Source organism: Paramormyrops kingsleyae, chromosome 23, assembly GCF_048594095.1.
Source record: "Paramormyrops kingsleyae isolate MSU_618 chromosome 23, PKINGS_0.4, whole genome shotgun sequence".
Lineage (NCBI taxonomy): Eukaryota > Metazoa > Chordata > Actinopteri > Osteoglossiformes > Mormyridae > Paramormyrops > Paramormyrops kingsleyae.
In genome coordinates, this window is record NC_132819.1 from 16,217,513 (window position 1) to 16,236,457 (window position 18,945).

Here is an 18,945-nt window from a genome sequence, read left to right on the forward strand (position 1 = left end):
TTTTTAGAGGCCTCAGAAAAGAGCCAAATATATAAAAAATGAAAACACAGTTTTGTGTGAATCTGCTTTCAGTTTGCATATTTTTACAGGTACAGTCATTTATGCCTGGAATTGGTTTTATGATCTAAACCAGTTATTAAATGACTACAGTGTACAAGCATTTAAGTTATGTCACTTTTGAGTGCAATTAATGTAAGGAGCCATTTTACTGAGGCGATGCTGTAATACTGTCTAGTACAGTTTTTCCCAACCCAGTCCTCGGGGATCCCCAGATTTTTGCTCCCTCCCAGCTCCCAACAAACCTAAACCAGGTATTCGGAGTTCTTGGTTGCCTGATGCTTTAGTTCTGGTGTGCTAGAACCTGGGAGGGAGCAAAAATGTGGACTGTCTGGGGGAGCCCAAGGATTAGGCTGAGAAACACTGGTGTAGAACATGTCAACACAGCTCATCTGGTCCTCAAACTCTTGGTCATCCAGAAATGTCCCTCAGGATCAATGAAGTGTCTGTCTGTCTGATCTAAATGATGTCACCAATAAAGGATGGGCCCTTTCTCTCCCTCACGCAGGGTTTCGGAAGTGTATCTGGAGAGCACTGGCTGGGGAACGAGTTTGTGTTCCTCCTCACCAACCAGCGGCAGTACAGCCTGCGGGTGGAGCTGATGGACTGGGATGGGCGGCAGGCCTTCTCACAGTACGATAGCTTCCGCCTGGAAAACGAGAAGCTGAATTACAGGTATGGGGGGGAGGGAGAGTCCTTAGTACAGCAGACTGACTTCCGCCCCTGTTAAAAGATCAACTGCATATAGTTTAAAATAGATAATTATGGTACTGTATATTCAAAATTTTGACTGATACTGACAGATTTATGAGGAAACTGCACTGTCAGAAGAAAGGGTACAAACAACATTAATGTTCCCCCAGTGGTACAAAAATGTTCCTCAACATTTATTTCTGTACCTTAGAGTAGACTAAAAGGTATATTTACCTGTCTAGGGTACAATTGGCAGACCCTTGAGGGCACAACCCCAGTGACAAGTAATTGTACCCTCAAAGGTACAAATCGGTACTTTTTTCAGACAGCGTGCCTGACCACTTCACTTAGTCCATCTTTGCCGTTCACCTCGCTTCAGATTAAGGCCCCTTTGTTGTATTTTCTTTTTGTATTTTGCTTTTTTTTCGACACCCCTTCGCACTTCAAGGCTGAAAACACAGGGGTCCCTCCAGCTGGGAGGATCAGGGCAGGATTTTTGGTGCCACCAACATTTTTATGGGCTTAACCGCTTGTCACTTGTCATTTAAGGAGACTTCCTGAATTGTGAGATGACAGCACAGGTCTTAGGTTCCTGTCTCCAAGTGCTAAGTCCCGTCCTGAACTCACTTTGTGTTTCTGTGGGATGTATAAATTAATTTCATATGCGACGCTGTTGTGAATCGTAGGAACTACACCGTAAAAACCTCCCGCTGTGATTAGATTTGGAAAATGGCATCAGCTTTTGGGTTCAGCAAAATGAATGAGGTCATGTGAGACAAGGGCAGCAATAAAATGAACTATCAGGAAGGGACTGAGCGGTGACTTATCAATCAAACCTCATATTCCCAGATATTCCCAGTCGGACCACGGCGACATCTCCAGCCAGCTTAATTATTTTCACTAAAGAAGTTATTGCATAAGCTTGTTAGAAGTCACGAAGATGTTCTGCGAGCTTCTGAACAACGCTTCACTGCTCTCCTGGAATCTAATCAGCATCTCTATAAATAGATTTGTTCTCTGAAGTACTCGCGGTATGATAATCAGGCTGTGCCTTACAGGGGAGGAGACCAAGACACACCATCAGTCTCAGACCTAAGCCAACCAGGGGAGAGAGAGCGCTGTCTGCTGATTGTGATTTGGCAGTGTATCCCAGCACGACCTGTGACACCCCCACCCGCGACAGCCCCCCCCCCCGCAATAGCCCCCCACATCCACCTTCCTCTGTCCGTCGTGATGCATGTGCAGGAGCGTGCAGACACATTCCTGTCTTTTTACCCTCTCATTAGTCTCCTCTCTACTGTAGCAAAAAAAATGTTCAGCAATATTAAACGCACGCTATAAACCACACACGCTTAGAGGCACGCACTTTAATCTGAAAATGATTATTTCGAGATCATTTGCAGGACTACAATGCCTAATAATTGTCATTTATCAAATTTTGAGTATTTTGCAATGAAGAAATGTTCCCTTTATTGCAAACCATTCGATTTCTGCAATATCTATACTTATAGGGAAATGGCTTGGTCTACAACAAATAGTAGTTACTGCTCCAAGTAATATGTGAAATAAATCCCCATATCTTTTTTTTTAGTATACAGTATCCTTGTATCTGTAATTCTTTTTTTTTACCTTATTATATTTTTGTGCTTTATTATTTTATTTGCGGTTCGTCATGAAGTACATTAAAAAAAAAGCAGCATAATTGCGACATTACTCCTTGGGAAAGGTACTTTAAGAAACCCTGGGTTATGAACTCTTAAAGCAATGTGGGGTCATTGCAGCGTTGTACAGTATTTAAGTGGTTGGTGTCTCCTGGGGCTCAGTCTTAGCTGGGGAGGGATCTGGGAATGGTGTTAGCCTGATAAACAGGAGTCTGCAAAAAATCTCAGTAACACTTTACTTAAAGCAGTCATCATAATGCATTATAGATACCTTCATAATGCATTATAATGCATTCATAAAGTATTATTGCATTCTGAAGGTATCTACAGTGCATTGCAGACGAGAGCTTCATAGAGCATTCATAATGCATAATAAACATGGCTAAAATGTGTTATGCCTTTTTATAAATATATTCGTGTTTATGAATGCATTATAATGCATTATGAACATATCTATAATGCATTATACGAGTGGTTTAAGAAAAGTGTTCCCAAATTGACTTAGGTTGGCAGAGACGTGGAATCAGTGGAAACATCTTTGCCATCTGTGAGCACCTTCTGCTGTATCTGTGCGAGGGGCCACCTGGCCAACTAACCCTTGTCTTCCTCATACTTCCCACGCTACATGCTATTTCCCCTCTTATAAAGTGCCTGCTTTCCATGCTCGCAAAAAAAGAAATATCTTTTTATTTTCCAGACTACACGCTGTTAAGCAAGCTCTTTAATTTTCACTGTACGAACAGCTCTGAAGTGGAACGGGGAACATTTATGACCTGACCCCGCAACCCCAATGCGGACTGTCCCGATACAACCTCGTGAAATCCGCGTTGAATGGCTCTGATCCAGCTCACCGTAATTATATATTGGCTTCCTCGATGAAAGAGTTTATAAAATGAGTCAGAGATCATATCTGGGTCTCCAGCAGTGTACAAGACCTTCATTTAATGGCAACCAGGTCAACAAAAAACAATGTGCCACATATACTGTAATAAGCCTTGTGAAATTCTTTGATTACAAAAAGGGAAGGTATCATTTCAAATCGTTTGCCACAAAACACTATAAAACTATTATAATAAAATTAAGGTTAGACTGCATACCCATCCATAACATCCCAGCTAAATATGTAAGTCAGCTAAATTGCAGTGTATGTCCTACAGTACTGTTTTATATAACTGTTAGGCTTTAAGTCTTAACAGCAAATTTTAAAAAGTACCAAATTAGAAGTAACAATTGAGGCATATTCCACCCCCAAAAATTGCCAAGATTATATGTTTCATTTCTCATAAACAGCTGAAAATGGCAAACCTCAATTTACATTATGGGACAGAGAAACAGTTTTTTAAATTGTGTTTACACACAGAATGTTTCGTTCTTAAAATTCTCTAATCTGTTTAGCGAAATTGAATTCGCACTGAAATGATCAATGCTGTTTTCACGAATGACACGAATAGCCTGCATATATCTGCATATATAACTGTGTTGGATGCAAGAGTCCAATATGGTTCCAATAAAAAAAAAAATGTAGTGATGTTTTAAACATTCACAGTAGTATTGTTTTAATAAGCTATTTCTGAACAGTTTAAGAAAACAAGGAAAAGCAATATTTCAGCATAATCATTCTCTGAGAAAATTAAGCTTGCAGTTTCTGAGGACAGGTGCAGTCAGCCAAAAATGTTGACTTTAATGTGCTAGAAGGACTGAGTATCACAGGATCTCCATTTGTACTCCTCATTAATGTGCATGGTGTGCCTGCACGTGCTGTTGTAACATTTCAGACATGAAATACAACATTTCCCAGAACTCAAGACTTTGGAAAAGCTGCTGTGTCCATATTTTTTTTCTCCCATCCCGGATCAGATATGGAGTCATCAGACAAGGGTCACGGCAGCCTAGGAATTAAAGATGGACATGGAGGTGCTTATCTTGTCCTCTGTATTGGACACAGAGGGATAGAGGTAACATAAAGGTGATGGAGGCTTCCGGAAGTGAACTCTTGAAACATGCGTGCCGACACTGACCTTCACCAGAGAGTTACACTCTATGTTTACTGTTTGGGATGCTTTACATCTTTATTTAATATACTTTTCCTCCAGTTGGCCGGTTCCTCAATCCAGGGATTTCTCTCTACTGTAATGGAAAGATTTGTTCTGGATTCAGACGATTTTCTCAGATATAATTGATGTGCTTTCTATTGTGGCCTTGCCAAAATGCGGTTTTGAGAAGTCTTGGGGGAGGTTGGTCTTTGTATCATGATGTTATGGGATGTCAGAATCACCTCCGTACGAGCTCCAAGCTGCCCATTCATTGTAGTATGCCTTATAGCAACAGATGGGAATAGAAGGTTGAAGACTATAACTCAGGAGAGCGTAAATCCAAGGGAACACATCAGTTAAGCTTTAAGGATTCTGAAAAGTGTATTTTAGATCAAAGTCAATATTCACACTGTCATGCAGTGTAACACTCTGGTGTCTTTTCTGAGTGATAGTGACTTTGGCATAATTTGGCATAACCTTCTTGGATGGTTAGAGTAATGTGCACATCTCTACATATTTAGTGAAACCATGTTTCCGTGATAATGGTTGATCCTCACAGTAAGAAGTGACTGAATAGCCAAACACGTCTGGGGACCACAGCAGGAAATGGTGCATGGGATGATTCACTGCAGAAAGCCCTAGAATGTAGCATGACTGAGTCTGTGAGCTAGGAAGGATTCTCACCTAGCAACGGGCCCGTTGTCTTGTAGCATGCCCAATCACGATTGTACCCCCTCCCGACTCCCCCGCTGGTCTGTGCTCACATTGTGCTGTTCTGGGCCTGAGAACACCTGCATCATCACCGTGTGATGTTTCGTGTTGAAGAAGTCATAGGAAATCATTATTACATGGCACAATGGAGTGTCCTTATTTTGTGGCTTATTTGGAGTCTTTTTGGCCACAATGACACACACAGCCCTCTTATTATCGAATATGCACTGCAGTGATTTTCATTTAATCTTGCTGCACGTATAAGCAGATTTCTCATATTTTACCAAATATCTCTGTGTTTCTGTGTTGCACCCAGTCGTTCTTGGATACTCTCGTCAGCCAAACTTTCCGGCAAACTGCACCTTTGCTGCCATATTTATTAAATGGCCAGTTGCATTCACTGACCTCATACCTGAGTTCCTTGTTCTGGCATGATTAACAATTACACTAGATGCGTACCTTGAAACTGAGTCATGCCCAGACCCACCTCTTCAAGCAGTCACACTAAAGAGTTGGATTTGTGGATTAACCACGTTATGTCTGGGCAGCCACATGGTGAACCTAGCATATCGAAGGTGACCTTCACTCATAATATTCAGCAATGTAATGGGGGTACAAAGGATTGTGGGAACGCAAGAGCCTGGAGCTGCTCTATTAGCCACTGCCAAGAGTGTCTGAAGCTAACACACTATAAAAGAGATGGTTTACACCGTTCTCGCATCCTAAAACCTTCATCATGTGTGAAGATGGAGGTTCTCTCTGCAGCCCATAAACGTCACCCCTATGCAGATAACTCCTTCCTCAGCTGATTCTGAGCAGTACTCTCCCGATCGCCAGCGGCATGTAGCTCTGGAAACACAGTAAGGGAATCTCCAGTTACCAAGTTAGCTGGATGGTTTGATTGCCGAAATGGTCAAGGATGCCATTCCATCAACTCAATTCTCAGTGCCAAGGACAGAGCCACCCTGACACATACTCGACATCTTTGGTACGGCTCTGAAGGAAGGAATTTACGAGCACAGGGTATCAGGACAAAACCACAAAGTCACTGTAACATTACCGTCGTGAATTGGCCATTTGATGTTATTCCAGTGAGCAAAGTAAGCATCGGCGAACCAATCCTTAAATTGCTGAATTTGGGTAAAGGGAACAGGCTCATTTGGCAAATGTTACAGGCACAAGGAGGTGTTTCGTGGCAGTGATGAATTCATGCGGCTTTGCAGGGGAAAGTAAACAGGACCCGTCGAAACAGTGAACTGGAAAAGGTCATTTACATGACTTTTCGTTTCTGTCGTTTGTCAGCACTAACGAGATGTAAAGAAACAGCCCATTCTCGGCTTTGATGGTGATTATTTATAACATGGTACACTGAGTGGGTTCATTGTTTTCTTAAGCTAAGCCGTTGTGCGTATTGCGTTTGCCGTTCAGACGCAGCGAATCACTTAGTGACGGCTGGCTTTCCGATTGATTTTACCTTCGCTTTGTCAGCCTTTCTCCTCCAGTTTTACTTTTGTGCTACATTTTGATATGAATGTAAACATACAAGAATATTTACTCTTAAATTTAAGTAGCGGTGATTTCATTCATTCATCTTATTTGTTGGTGACACTACGGTTTACTTTCCTCATTACATTATATTTAGGCTCTACAAGTATTATAAATAAATAAAAAAGCTACCCTTTATTTTATAATAAACTGCCATAGTGTTTACTTCTTATACTGAGCAGCGCAAGTGGTTATTTATTGTCACGTATTCAGCAGCCAAGCAACGTGAAGACATTTATGAAGTGCATTGTACTCATTTCACCACAACAATTCCACTATAATGGCTTGTTGGCTCCGTCTAGCTAAATGGCAGCAGTTTGCGGGGTGCACTTTGGACAGAGGAACGATGCTGGACATGTGGATAGGATTAAAGAAGTTATTGTACTTCGCTATTTCAGTCCCATGCCGGGAACCTGGAATTTTGCAATAGGCACAACACTATGTAGGCGTGTTGGGTAATTGTGCCCGATATACTGCCATGGCAGAAATCAGAACTATTTACCATATTAAACCACAATCAATTGTAGCAATGAAATAACGCCAAGAAATCTAGGGCCACTTTTCATATTATGCTAATTCAGTGCTATGTTTGCACTGCAGCCAAACGTATTGTTGGATATGGCTACACTTTCGCTTAGCACTCTACACAACATGTGCTGTTAAACACTTCCATTAGAAGAGATGTTGTTTGTTGCCAAAAAAAGAGAGCACTACACAGGCCATAAACAAACAGTAATGGCTGCCAGTGAAGACAACTTGGTGATTATGCCTAAGAGTGGCTAAAGGACTTTCTGCAGACAGTTAGCACAGCTGGTTGCGTTATGTGATGCAAGTGTGAATAAAGTACAGTAAATCTCCGTTCTCCGTTTTTCATAAGAAACACAGACAAATTTTATGTAGGGCTCCCATGACATCAGAAGACAGACAAGTGCACTATGGGAAAAGTAGTGATGGCCAGCCGCCGACCGCCCGTGAGCAGCCCCGCTGGGTCCCCACACTGCGGAGGGGGGGTCGGGGACTCACAGGCAGGGTCTGACACGTCTCCCTTTCAGGAAAGTTAGGGTTATTTACAGGCTTCCATTCTGCAGTGTGGTGGAAGGAATGCCACTTCCATAGCAGAGTTCCCTGAACTGTAACCCCCCCTGTAGCAAACTGGGTGTTCAGCCGTGCCTGAACACGGATCTCCATCCACGTTGGGCCCTTTCTCTCTCTCTGCTCAGAGGACAGTGCAATGAACATGTACCGTATGTGCAAACATGACCCTCTGCTTCCTGTTCCACATGACTCCATAAGCACAGCACGTTTACACCCACGCTAGAATGACGTGTGTGTACGTACGCGCATTCAGCGCGATTTAAATGCGATGGCGAGACAGCACTGATTTAAGCAGTGCGCATGGGAAACACTTTTTGCAAACCTTAAGCTAGCGTACCACTGACCAGCTGATTAACACGAGGAGTTGACTATGAATTGATACTTTGTGTGAGCAGACAGGTATGTAAAATATATGCTGAATAACAACCTGACATAGGTGATACACAGCAACATTTGCACTGGAGAGTGGCAGCTTTCTGTAAGCATGGCATTGCCCTTCCGTCCTTGGGTCCTATAACGCTTGTATGCCCTGCACAGCCCAGTTCTATAGATAAAATCATAACGAGGACTGGCTGCCTGAGACTTTTTTTTCTGTTTCTAATGAAGTCGATTGGGTTCACAGAAAGGCCCTAATGGGGAAATCCCTCGGGTGCTCGTCTTTACAGATGTCTGGCCCTCGGTTGTATCGCGGCTTGACTCGCTCTGCCCTCTGGCATCCGTCGTAGAGTAGCCACATTCACTAGGGACCCGTCTGGGTAATTTTCCCCTTCCGGCGAGCGTGCCGTGTTTGATTGCCTTGCCAAACAATAGACAGTGTGTCACGAGGACAAAAAAAGGAGTGCAGCAACTTCAGCTTAATGGGCTTCATTGTGAAAGAGGGTGATAACATCTACATTCTCAAGAGGAATAACTGCAATGAAATAACAAATCTATCCATTTCCATCCATCTTTGTCTAATTTCTATAACTTCTTACCCAGTGCAGGCTTGTGGTAGGCCTGGAACCTGTCTTAGGAAAGATAGGGGACAAGAGACTTCCAGGCCAGGACTAAAATTAAAAACCAAATTAGAAGGTGACTTACTTATGATGCTGGGATATACGTATGACAATGTTCTCTTTTGCATATAATTTTCTTTGCCTTAATTAAAGTAATACTACTTCTACTATCAATCTGGGGTGCTTTTTCAGTCTACAGTCACCATGTCCGAGCCCAACTCACTGGATATATGCTGTGCTATTAGCGTTAGCATCCTGTGACTGCACTTATGTCCACATGGTATGCTTTTAGAGAGGCCAGTGTTCGAAACGCCACCCGTAACACGCCTGTCTGAGTGCGAGCTATGTTTCCGGAAATGGTTTCGTAAATCAGAACATGTTTCATTTTTCTGGCTCTGCTTCTCAGCCGCTGTTCCAAGGCCCTGAAATCTCATCTTAAGGGTTCTACCATATATTAATGGGGGGTAACAAAAGGACAGCAGGAGTTAATCAACATCTGTGTCTGATAGGAAGAAATGCCAAATTACCTTTTAATAGTACTCAAGAGCAGTTTGAAAGTGAAGCAGAATTCAAGTTTACGATAAATTTAAATGTAAGTTTAATGTCTGGAGATTCAAAATTACATTATGGCACTGATTTAATATTGTAGCTATTTATTAACTAAACAAACCACATAAAATATTATATATAATAATTTTAGTGCTTTTTAGCTGATAAAATAGTTTGTGTGTGTAGGCTGCTTATTACTGTATTCAATCTCTGTAATTAATGTATGATGTTGTTTCCATAGTTGCCAAATGCCTTGCATTGCCCAGGTCAGCCACTTACACGCATGGACATGTTATATAAATCAGGCGCGTAACTCTCTGCTGTCCGACTGACAGTCGCCGCTGGCATTCATGCACCAGGAGCCAAGTTATTAGCGTTAGAGGTCCTTATGCGCAGGTTAAGCAGTAATCCTGCCTGGCTGTGCGTTAAGGCCTTTCCTACAGATGCAGCCTTGGCTTTGATGGTGGCGAGCTCGGCTCTGTAACCCAGGAATGGCATAGCGAACTATGGAGAAATGCTGGACAGTTTATAGCAGATTCAGCTGGAGTTATGTGTTCAAGGAAAACGGAGCAGCACCTCTGTCACTCCATGTTTGTGATGTCACATCCTGTATAAAAAAATAAAAAACCTTGACACATGTTGCTATATTGCAGTGCTGCCCAATCCCGCCCCAGGAGAGCTACCACCCTGCAGAGCTTAGGTGCAGCCCTAATTTAACATGCCTGATATAAATAATCAGCCCAATGCAGCCCTGCTGTACTATCTCTGTCCCTGGTATTTTTGAGACATGACTTTATGATAATAGAAACAGGACGTTGAACGAACCACATAGTTTTTGTTTTTATATCACTCATCCTCGGAAGGTTTTTTCAGGCTGTCCGATCAAAGACATCAGAATGTGAGACAGTTTGTGTGATTGCCGAATCAGTATATTCTGCCCTTGAGGAAATGTTCTTAAATTTTGCCGGTGACCACATTTCCACCCCCGGCCCACCATTTCTTGTTACCATTCTTTCTGTCCTCTTTCTCTCAGACTCTTCCTGAAGAGTCACAGCGGCACAGCGGGACGGCAGAGCAGCATGGTGGTCCACGGGGCGGACTTCAGCACCAAGGACCTGGACAACGACAACTGCATGTGCAAGTGTGCTGTCATGCTGACGGGCGGTAAGAGCTGCTTTCGCCATGCGCTCTGGGGCGGCGCGTTTAATAATGAACATTGCAGCAGATATGAGGGCCCCAAAGGTCAAACTGAAGACCAATCCATCAGATGAAGCCCAACGGATGAAGCCAAAACAAATTAATTCTGAACATACTTCTTCAACCAAAGGTAGATGTGGTTTATGTCAGTGCCACAAAAGCTGCAATAACTCTCCAGAAGAGGAGACATGTTGGGGAAATGAAAGACTGAAATTACTCACTGAAACCTAGTTTTTGGATGACTGTCAGTCACCCAAGATGCAGTGCACATGTGAATAATGAAATCTGTATGGGCGTCCACACTGCATGCTCTCTGCAGCCAGTGTCTGCACATCTTGATTTGAAACATACTACTTGGTCTCTTTTCAGGCAAGGCTTTCTGTGATTAAAAAGCAGCCGCTATCCAAGAAAAGTGAACGTCGATCGCTGGCTGCCTCTCAACCCAAACTGTGGCACAGGCTCCCACCTCGAACGGCTTAGAAATCAAAGATGCAGCAAGCGTGACCGTATTTTCAATTGTCCACCCATCTCTGAACGTGTAATTTCTTCATTTTTATTTCTAAAAGCTGTGCAGTAAATTAAAAGTAGGGTTGTGGATTCATATTTACATACAGTGAGAGAGGAAATAAAAATCTGCTTTCGTTCATCTGTCCTATTTTATTTGGATTCTAATGTGTAGGCACGACAGTGAATGCTCAACAAATGCTCTTCATTATATCCTTATTACCTGGCCACTGGAGTCTGCCAACTTTTTCCAAGTATCACTTTTTCACATATCTTTGTCGAGCTATGTCTATCGAGCCAGCATCTCAACAGAGCATGCAGAGAGTACGGCATTAAAGTTGCTTAATGCTGCCTTTCGGACTGTACAGTGCACCAGGGCAGTAGGGAGCATTGGACTCCAAACGCAGTGTTGTATTTTAGCACTGCTATTCCAGCTGGTATTTCAGCTGGTTAGGGTGAGACCTGGCCTGCCATTTACTCGTTGACTGGCACGTGAAATTGGCACCTGTGACACACTCAGTGTTTGCCTAGCCAAGTGGAAAAATGTGTGACCTCAGAAAGGGTCATTGGGTTGAGGATGGATCTTAAACTGTAGTCATGAATTCTGATGAATGGTGTAGGCTGAACAGCTAAGTATGGATTGTATGTTTACTAACTTTACTACATTAAGTTACTTAGCTGATGATGCAAACAACTTAAGCCATATTCACACAGGATTAGTTTTACCTAAGGAGGTTGGGTATTTTGTTTGTAAAGTGAGTTGACTGGCTGATTCAGACGAGTATAATTCCCCAAAATTACCAGAGATAATGGAGGTATTAATCTAATCCTGACCATTGATGTTAATGTCAGAGTTAGCATGTCTAGAAAGCAGATGACGACAGAATTTTAATTTTTGGCCGACCTGTCCATTTAACATAGTATTCAAGCACAACAAAAACAGAACTTTTCCCTCCCAACCATATATTAGCTTACAAATTGGTGTATTCAGTAGTGCTGCTCTTCTCCGCGCCTACTGAAAACCTTGATGCAGGAGAAACTGTAGAGGTATGTTGACAGATGTTTATGTGGAAAACTCAGTAGCCTATTCAAGCTCCATTTTTAGCGTCTACAGGCAGTCCTCGGGTCCTATAAAAAAAAAAAATCGAGACGGGATTGATTCAGCTTACGCCGTTAGCGTCGTTCTTACGGACTATGCGAGCAAACTAGTTTGGTTGCACGCGGCGGAAGAATACGCAAAACCGTGAAAAAGGAAAGCCATCACGATGGAAGTAAAATTAGACATCGTAAAGAGATCAGAAAAAGGGTGTGTTTAGACCAAAATTCGGGTTACGTCACTGTCACGGAACTGTGTCGTGACCTGAGCACCCCCTGTATGTTATTTCCACCTTATAAAAATTGGCATGCCTTTATAGATATAACCTTATTACCAAGAGGACAGTTCAGACTGGATTACTGTTACTGAAAGAGGCCCCTGTTCACTGACATACAGAAGGTAATTTGCTCCTGAATTTTCACCCTGGAGGCAGATTCAGACTGGATTAAAATTATGGACCATGCTGGCAATTATGTCCCCGGGTAAAGCTAATCCTGTCCAAATAGGGCTTTATAGTTTCAACCCATAACTGAGAGCAGTGTTTCCCAATCTGGGTCTCGGAGACCCACAGACAGTCTACATTTTTGCTCCCCCCCTGCTCCCTGAGGACTGGCTTGGGAAACACTGATTTAGACAATTCATGATAGATGATGATCTTAAAGATTCAAACCCCTTCCCAAGATTTCAGCTGGCATATTGGCCGTAAGGCAAGGTGACCTGCCTCCTGATTCTGTCCTGTGTGCACGTTTTATCGCAGGAACATAAACGTATGGTCCTCTCTCACCCTTAATCCTCTCAGGACGTACCTCATTCGCCACATCTAATCATCGTCGCCACCTGTACCAGCTCCCATCATTCAGACTGCCATTCCAAGCATTGTGTCCCCGTGCTAACGCCTAGCCTTTCTCAAAATACCACCCATGGTTGTTTGTGACCCAGATGCATCCAGCAACACACACTGTCAATCAGTGCTAACCTATGGTAGTGGAGAGGTGAAGATCTGTGGAATGGAGGTTGAGAGCCACTCCTTTAAAGTCTACATGTTCGGGAGGGATGTGATCGCTGGCTGTGGTTTCAGGGATGAGTGTAGCTCACCCAAGATTATAAAACCTGCCCAGTGATATCTATTCTTACGGGGGTGTAGAGTTGCTTCTACGCCACCATTTCTTCATGCGTGCTATGGACACTTTCTGCATCCAGGCCTGTTGTGCCATTGATGTCACAAGAACAACCTGCTCTCTCTTCTGCTTACTGGCTTTTTCCATATGCTGATCATACTAAGAAGATAATCTGGTAACACTTTACTTGAAACTGTCATCTACTGTATAATGCACTATCAAAACCTTAATAATGCATTATAATGGTCGGTTTCAACATTAAGGATGCTTTGTAGTGCATTATGAACGTATCTACAGTGATTTTTAGATAGATTCATAAAGTTTTCATAATGCATAATAAACATGGGTATAATTAATTTCAATTTTCAAATTCAATTGTATTTGTACAGCGCATTTTCACAGTATTACATTGTCTCAAAGTGCTGTACATCTTCCCTGCCCAAAGCCCCCACTGAACAAACCAAGGGAAAACTCACTAGTAGGAAGAAACTTTGGGATGAAGCAGACTCAAGGGGGAGTCCATCCTTTAAGGGCTGGCTGAGGAAGTCAAACGAGCAAGATGGCAAAATCCTAATCTTCAGAGTCCAAATTTTACGATTCGAGTGTCAATGCAGGGGACAGGCAGGTGCAGGTGCTGGTGATGCTTCTGACGAGCAGGATGAATGTTGGTACAGACAACGATAATGTGTTATGCCTTTGCGTAAATATTTATAATGTTTTCTGAATTCAGCATAATGTTTTATGAAGGTGTTCATAGATTTTTCTAAGGCGTGGGATTCAAAGAAAGTGTTACCATAAATTTGTCAAAGCATTTCGCATAAGCTGTTGGTTAATGTGCTATGTTCCAGAAATATTGACCTATCCCCCCCACAACTCTGTCTTTGGTACAGGCTGGTGGTTTGACGCCTGTGGCCCATCCAACCTCAACGGGATGTACTACAACAAAGGACAACATGTCGGCAAGCTTAACGGCATCAAGTGGCACTACTTCAAAGGTCCGAGTTACTCTCTTCGCGCCACGACCATGATGATTCGCCCATCTGACTTCTGAAGGAAGCCTCCTTCCAGCGAATGATGTTCATGGAGTCATCACCCGAGAGGAAAAGACATCTTGGTCTTGCAAGTTTTCCCCAAGACCAGTACTGGAGATGAAAGACATGGCATGGTCATGCTTTTTGGTGACAACTGAACTGTAAAGGCTATTAGCTGCAGGTTACAGTTACAGCCGGTCTATAATGGAAACATTACCTGAAATCACAGGATTGTTGACACTTGTGCTTTCTGTTGCTGGCACAGAGAAAATGCTGTTGAGCATTAGCATATATCCGCAAAAGAATAAACTGTGCTTGTTTATCCAGGTTATTTTTTTCTCCTGGTAGTGGAATCTGTTGCTCAGTCACCGAAATCATTAGTGCCATTTTCGGACACAATGCGAATCGCAAGGTGACTTTGAGCAGAGGCCCCGAAAGGCGCGTATCATCCGGGACGACGGACGTTCATGGCCCGCTGGAGGGCAGATAGCTGAGCCGCCAGAAGCTGTGGCGTAGAGCTGCCGAACGGACTCGCCAACGTACAGCCTGCCGCCGTATTCCTGACTGATAAGCACATATCGGGGTAAACCTGAAACCCATCCACATGGGATTTTTCTACATGTGATGGTCCACATTCTGGGACCTTGGATATGGAAGGACTCTGCATAAAAGAAGAAGACAAAGATTTAATACAATCATAACTTACTTTGTTTATTTTTTGTAAGCAGTATTAATATGAATTTCTTTGCATTCTCGGTACTTTAAAAGCATATATGGTGCTTTAACTGTGTCCTTATTAACATTAAACCATGTTATTAGTTTCTGAGAACACCGCAAATGTATAACGGTGAGTTGACTTGTACACACGAGTGAGAGAAATGTGCTGGATTATAGGTTATTTTGGTAAAATACAAGTAAAAGCAACACTTGAAAATGGTGAAGTGTTGGTGAAAAACAACTAATCTCATTAAAGAAAACCATGTTAAACATCCATCTCATAGAGAACTTTCCATATAAATCTGTGATGATGAAAGAGGGGGTGATGAAGATGGTCTCCAAAATGGCTATAAAAATAAGACCCAATGTTCACCCAACTATAATCATTCATCTTCCATATCAGTTTGTCCTGGTGTAATACTAATAAGGGTGTAATACTTGCAGTAAAAACAATATAAATATTCATGATTAGGAGTGATTCATGTCAATATTGTTGACTTACAATCTAATGAATTTTTCATAAAGGAAGCGTTGCAAAAATTAAGACTCTCTGGAGATGCCTGGATTCACATTCTCCAACTCAGTCGAGACCGTTCGTTTTAATAAAGCAATGGTGTTTAGATGTGCCCTCATGTTTCATAAACACAAGCAGAAATGTCAGTTTTGTTGCTCATTTTGTCTTTTTCCTTTGATGATATGTTTTATAAATCTTCGGTTATGTGAACGCACTTGTACAATGGTGACATTTTTATTGTTGCAGCTCAGTTGTTACTGAAGGCTAGCGAGGATTTTTAAATCTTCGGCATCTTTTTAATAAGGTTACAGCTAACTTTAGGGCATAGGGACAGCGTGAAGATGGCAGAAATGCCCCTCTCAGCTGTTTTAAATACCTAAATATTCTCCAACCATGTTTGCCTGAGTGGGCACTGGTGTGTCCTTGGGTACTCCAGTGTGTCCTCGGGTACTCCAGCGTGTCCTCGGGTACTCCAGCGTGTCCTCGGGTACTCCAGTGTGTCCTCGGGTACTCCAGTGAAATTCAAAGCCATTTCTCCCTATACTTCATACTGCAAGGCTGTAGGACAACATAAATAATGATGTGTCGGTGCACAGTGTGTACTGTTATGTGAAAAAGCAACTGTTTTTGTTCTGTTAAATATTACTGACAGGTACTTTGAAACAGGCAAAAGGTACTTTGAAACAGCTTTTGGAGCATGTAAAACTTTGCAATAACAAGTTTATAAATAGACTAAAACGGTGTAATATGATGTGTGTACATGTAAAAAAAATAACTTTCCCAAGGAAAGCTGTGTATTAGTTTCATTTCAGAGCCAGAGGTGCTTCAGGTACCCATGGCAGAGTGCGGGAAAAATGCTTCTGGACGACATGGATTTTAGCTCGAGGAAGCGTTTTAATTTTGTTTCAGTTAAATCCTTTTTGTAGAATGTGAAAAACCATGGATAATAAAAGCATGTGATGCGGCAACGTTTTTCACTCTGGGTGTGAAGCAGACCTTTACTCAATGGGTGCATGAAAATTACAATAATGTAAGATATACTGTCTAAAAATAAAACAAGGTGTATAAATGTGCAAAGTATTTGTATTGTATTACAGATATAACGGCCCAGGAGAATGACACCGATGTGCTGCACTGCTGCTTGTGAGGAGGGTATCACCAGGGGCCTCTTACGTCAGACCCAGTATCTCCAAAAAGTGCATAGGCATTCTGTCAAGGACGCGACTCGAACCGATAACCCTCGCTCGCTGAGCCACACTCTGCACCAGTAGGACCTAAGTTCCACATCTTGCTTAAGAGGATGAGGTGATGATTAATACGCAACTGGGTCACGGGATGCTGGAAAACAAAGTTTGTGGCAGTTTCTGAGCTGCTTCTGCACATGTTCCTCATGGAGTCTGTAACCCCCCCCCCCTCCATGTTCGCTCAGGGGCCACCGTCGCTGTTCCCGCCCGGGAAGAATCCCGCGGCTCACGTTGAGTCAAGCGAAACAGAAGAGGGTCGGATTTCCCCGCCCGCTCCTCATGGTGGCCTTTCTGCCGTCGTGAGTGCCGGCCTGGCTTTGTAACCGGCCTATCGGCGGTGACGGATGGCCAAGGTGCCACACGGTGCTGTCTGGGCCGCCGGCCTGCCCGTCGCTCACATTCCTGAGCCTAATCAGCGGTCAAACAAATTACCGCGGCTCGGAAACTGCAGCGTATCTCTCAGCGCTGTGACCCGCTGTGACCCGACCCCCCGGCAGGAATGCGTTTCGCATGCGGGGGTCCTGGTGCCCATGGCTGTCAGCAGCACAGCCTGCGGCACTGCAAGAAAAACAACACACTCTAGTAACAAAACTGTGTACTGAGGGAAACCCAGACAAATAGACAAACAGCAAAATCCAGAACATAAGTTCCGCACAACTAATATTGATGGTTTTGACACGTTGCTGCTCCAGATCTAACCAGCCTGGAGGTCTCGTGGTCCCAGGATTCAGTGAGGTCTCCTCAGAATTCAGCCCCCAGCAGGCATGCATGACCGGCCAGTTCCTGTTCCTGCAAACAGACAGGAAGGAGCTCCCAGTGGGATGGTCATGGCCAGCATGTCGGGGGGTGTTTGGACACTACCTGTGACGTTGACGGCGATGGAGAGTAGACCTCCCGTTTATAAAACTGAACTAATACACACCGTCCGAAAGTACAAAGTTCATTAAGACTGATTTTTCTGACATTTCATCTAGAGCAGGGGTGGGCAATCTTATCAACAAAGGGCCAGTGTGTATGCAGGCCCCCTGAGCAAGGCATCCCCCCAAGCACTGCTCCCCGGGCGCTGAATTAGCTGCCCCCTGCTGTGTCACGATGTCATATATAGGTTAAAGGCAGAGGACTCATTTTGTGTGCTGTGGTGTGTCAACAATGACCACTGATCACCAAATTCAAATTCTAATTATAACCTTTAGGTCAACTGTTCAAACCCAGGTTTGAGGACTATTCAGCCAATCAGTTCTCTAATTAGTAATCTAATTAGGGAGTTGCAGTGAAATCCTGCATACACAGCAGCCCTTTCTGGATAAGATCTGATCTAAAGGGAAAAACCACAGACGCTTATTTAGTAATTGACTGTAAGGACATGTTAAAGCTAAAAGCATTAAAATACACCAAGCTTAAAAAGCAAGATATGCAGTAACCTACAGATTCCACAATTTGGTCTGATCTCCAAGTCTAAGGTTCAGAGAACTATGCATAACCCATTTAGAAGATGAGAGCTGAATGTGCTTTTTAAAGCCACCTAAAGACCACTGAACGAGTGAAATGCTGTTTTCAGCCAGAACCTGAAATGAAAAAAGTGTGTAGCTTGGGTAAAAAATGTGCCAACAGCAGGGGAGACCTCAGCAAAATCTCCGCAGCAAAATGTAACCCTGCTGCAGGTGGGGCTGCGTTATTATTTTTTAGTTTGTAAAGGAAATTTGATTAGAAATAATGTGTGCCTGATGTTCGCATTATTACATTTCAGGACTAGGGAGGCAGGCCACAGACACTGCTGTTCCCCGGGCTGAGCGCTCTAGCGTGGCTGCGAGTCACGTGTTAAAGTCCAGCTGATGGATCAGCTCAACAACACGGCCTCTGAGGCGAGCTAAAGGCCAGCGGGAGCCGCAGGAACACTTCACAATGTGGTCCGAGAAAAATCCTGTCCTTACAAATAACTAAACTCCAACCAGTGTCCATACATGTGAGGCTGGACTCTTATCAAAGCACTTTTATGTCTTAGTAAATAAGATGGAAATGTGTCCTTTACAATAGGTGTAGCAGTTAATCTTCACCCCTATTGGTCTACCTGTTTCTCTGTGACTTTTAAGGCTTAAACATCTTCATTAAGGCCTCCGTAAGAGAGGAACAGCAGTTTATTACCTCCTGATATGCAAATCAGATTGAAAGTGTTTCAGAGTTCTGC

At 43.2% G+C, this 18,945-nt stretch overlaps 1 protein-coding gene across 1 annotated transcript in view; it reads left to right on the forward strand.

The window, feature by feature from the left end:
- angpt1 (angiopoietin 1) overlaps positions 1–16,493 on the forward strand; it is a 50,330-nt gene extending 33,837 nt beyond the window's left edge. The window contains exons 7-9 of the mRNA XM_023812055.2: positions 566–732; positions 10,373–10,503; positions 14,145–16,493. Coding sequence (XP_023667823.2) covers positions 566–732; positions 10,373–10,503; positions 14,145–14,305 — 459 coding nt within the window. The 3' untranslated portion in view covers positions 14,306–16,493. The remainder of the gene's footprint in view (positions 1–565; positions 733–10,372; positions 10,504–14,144) is intronic.
- The last annotated feature ends 2,452 nt before the right edge of the window (positions 16,494–18,945 follow it).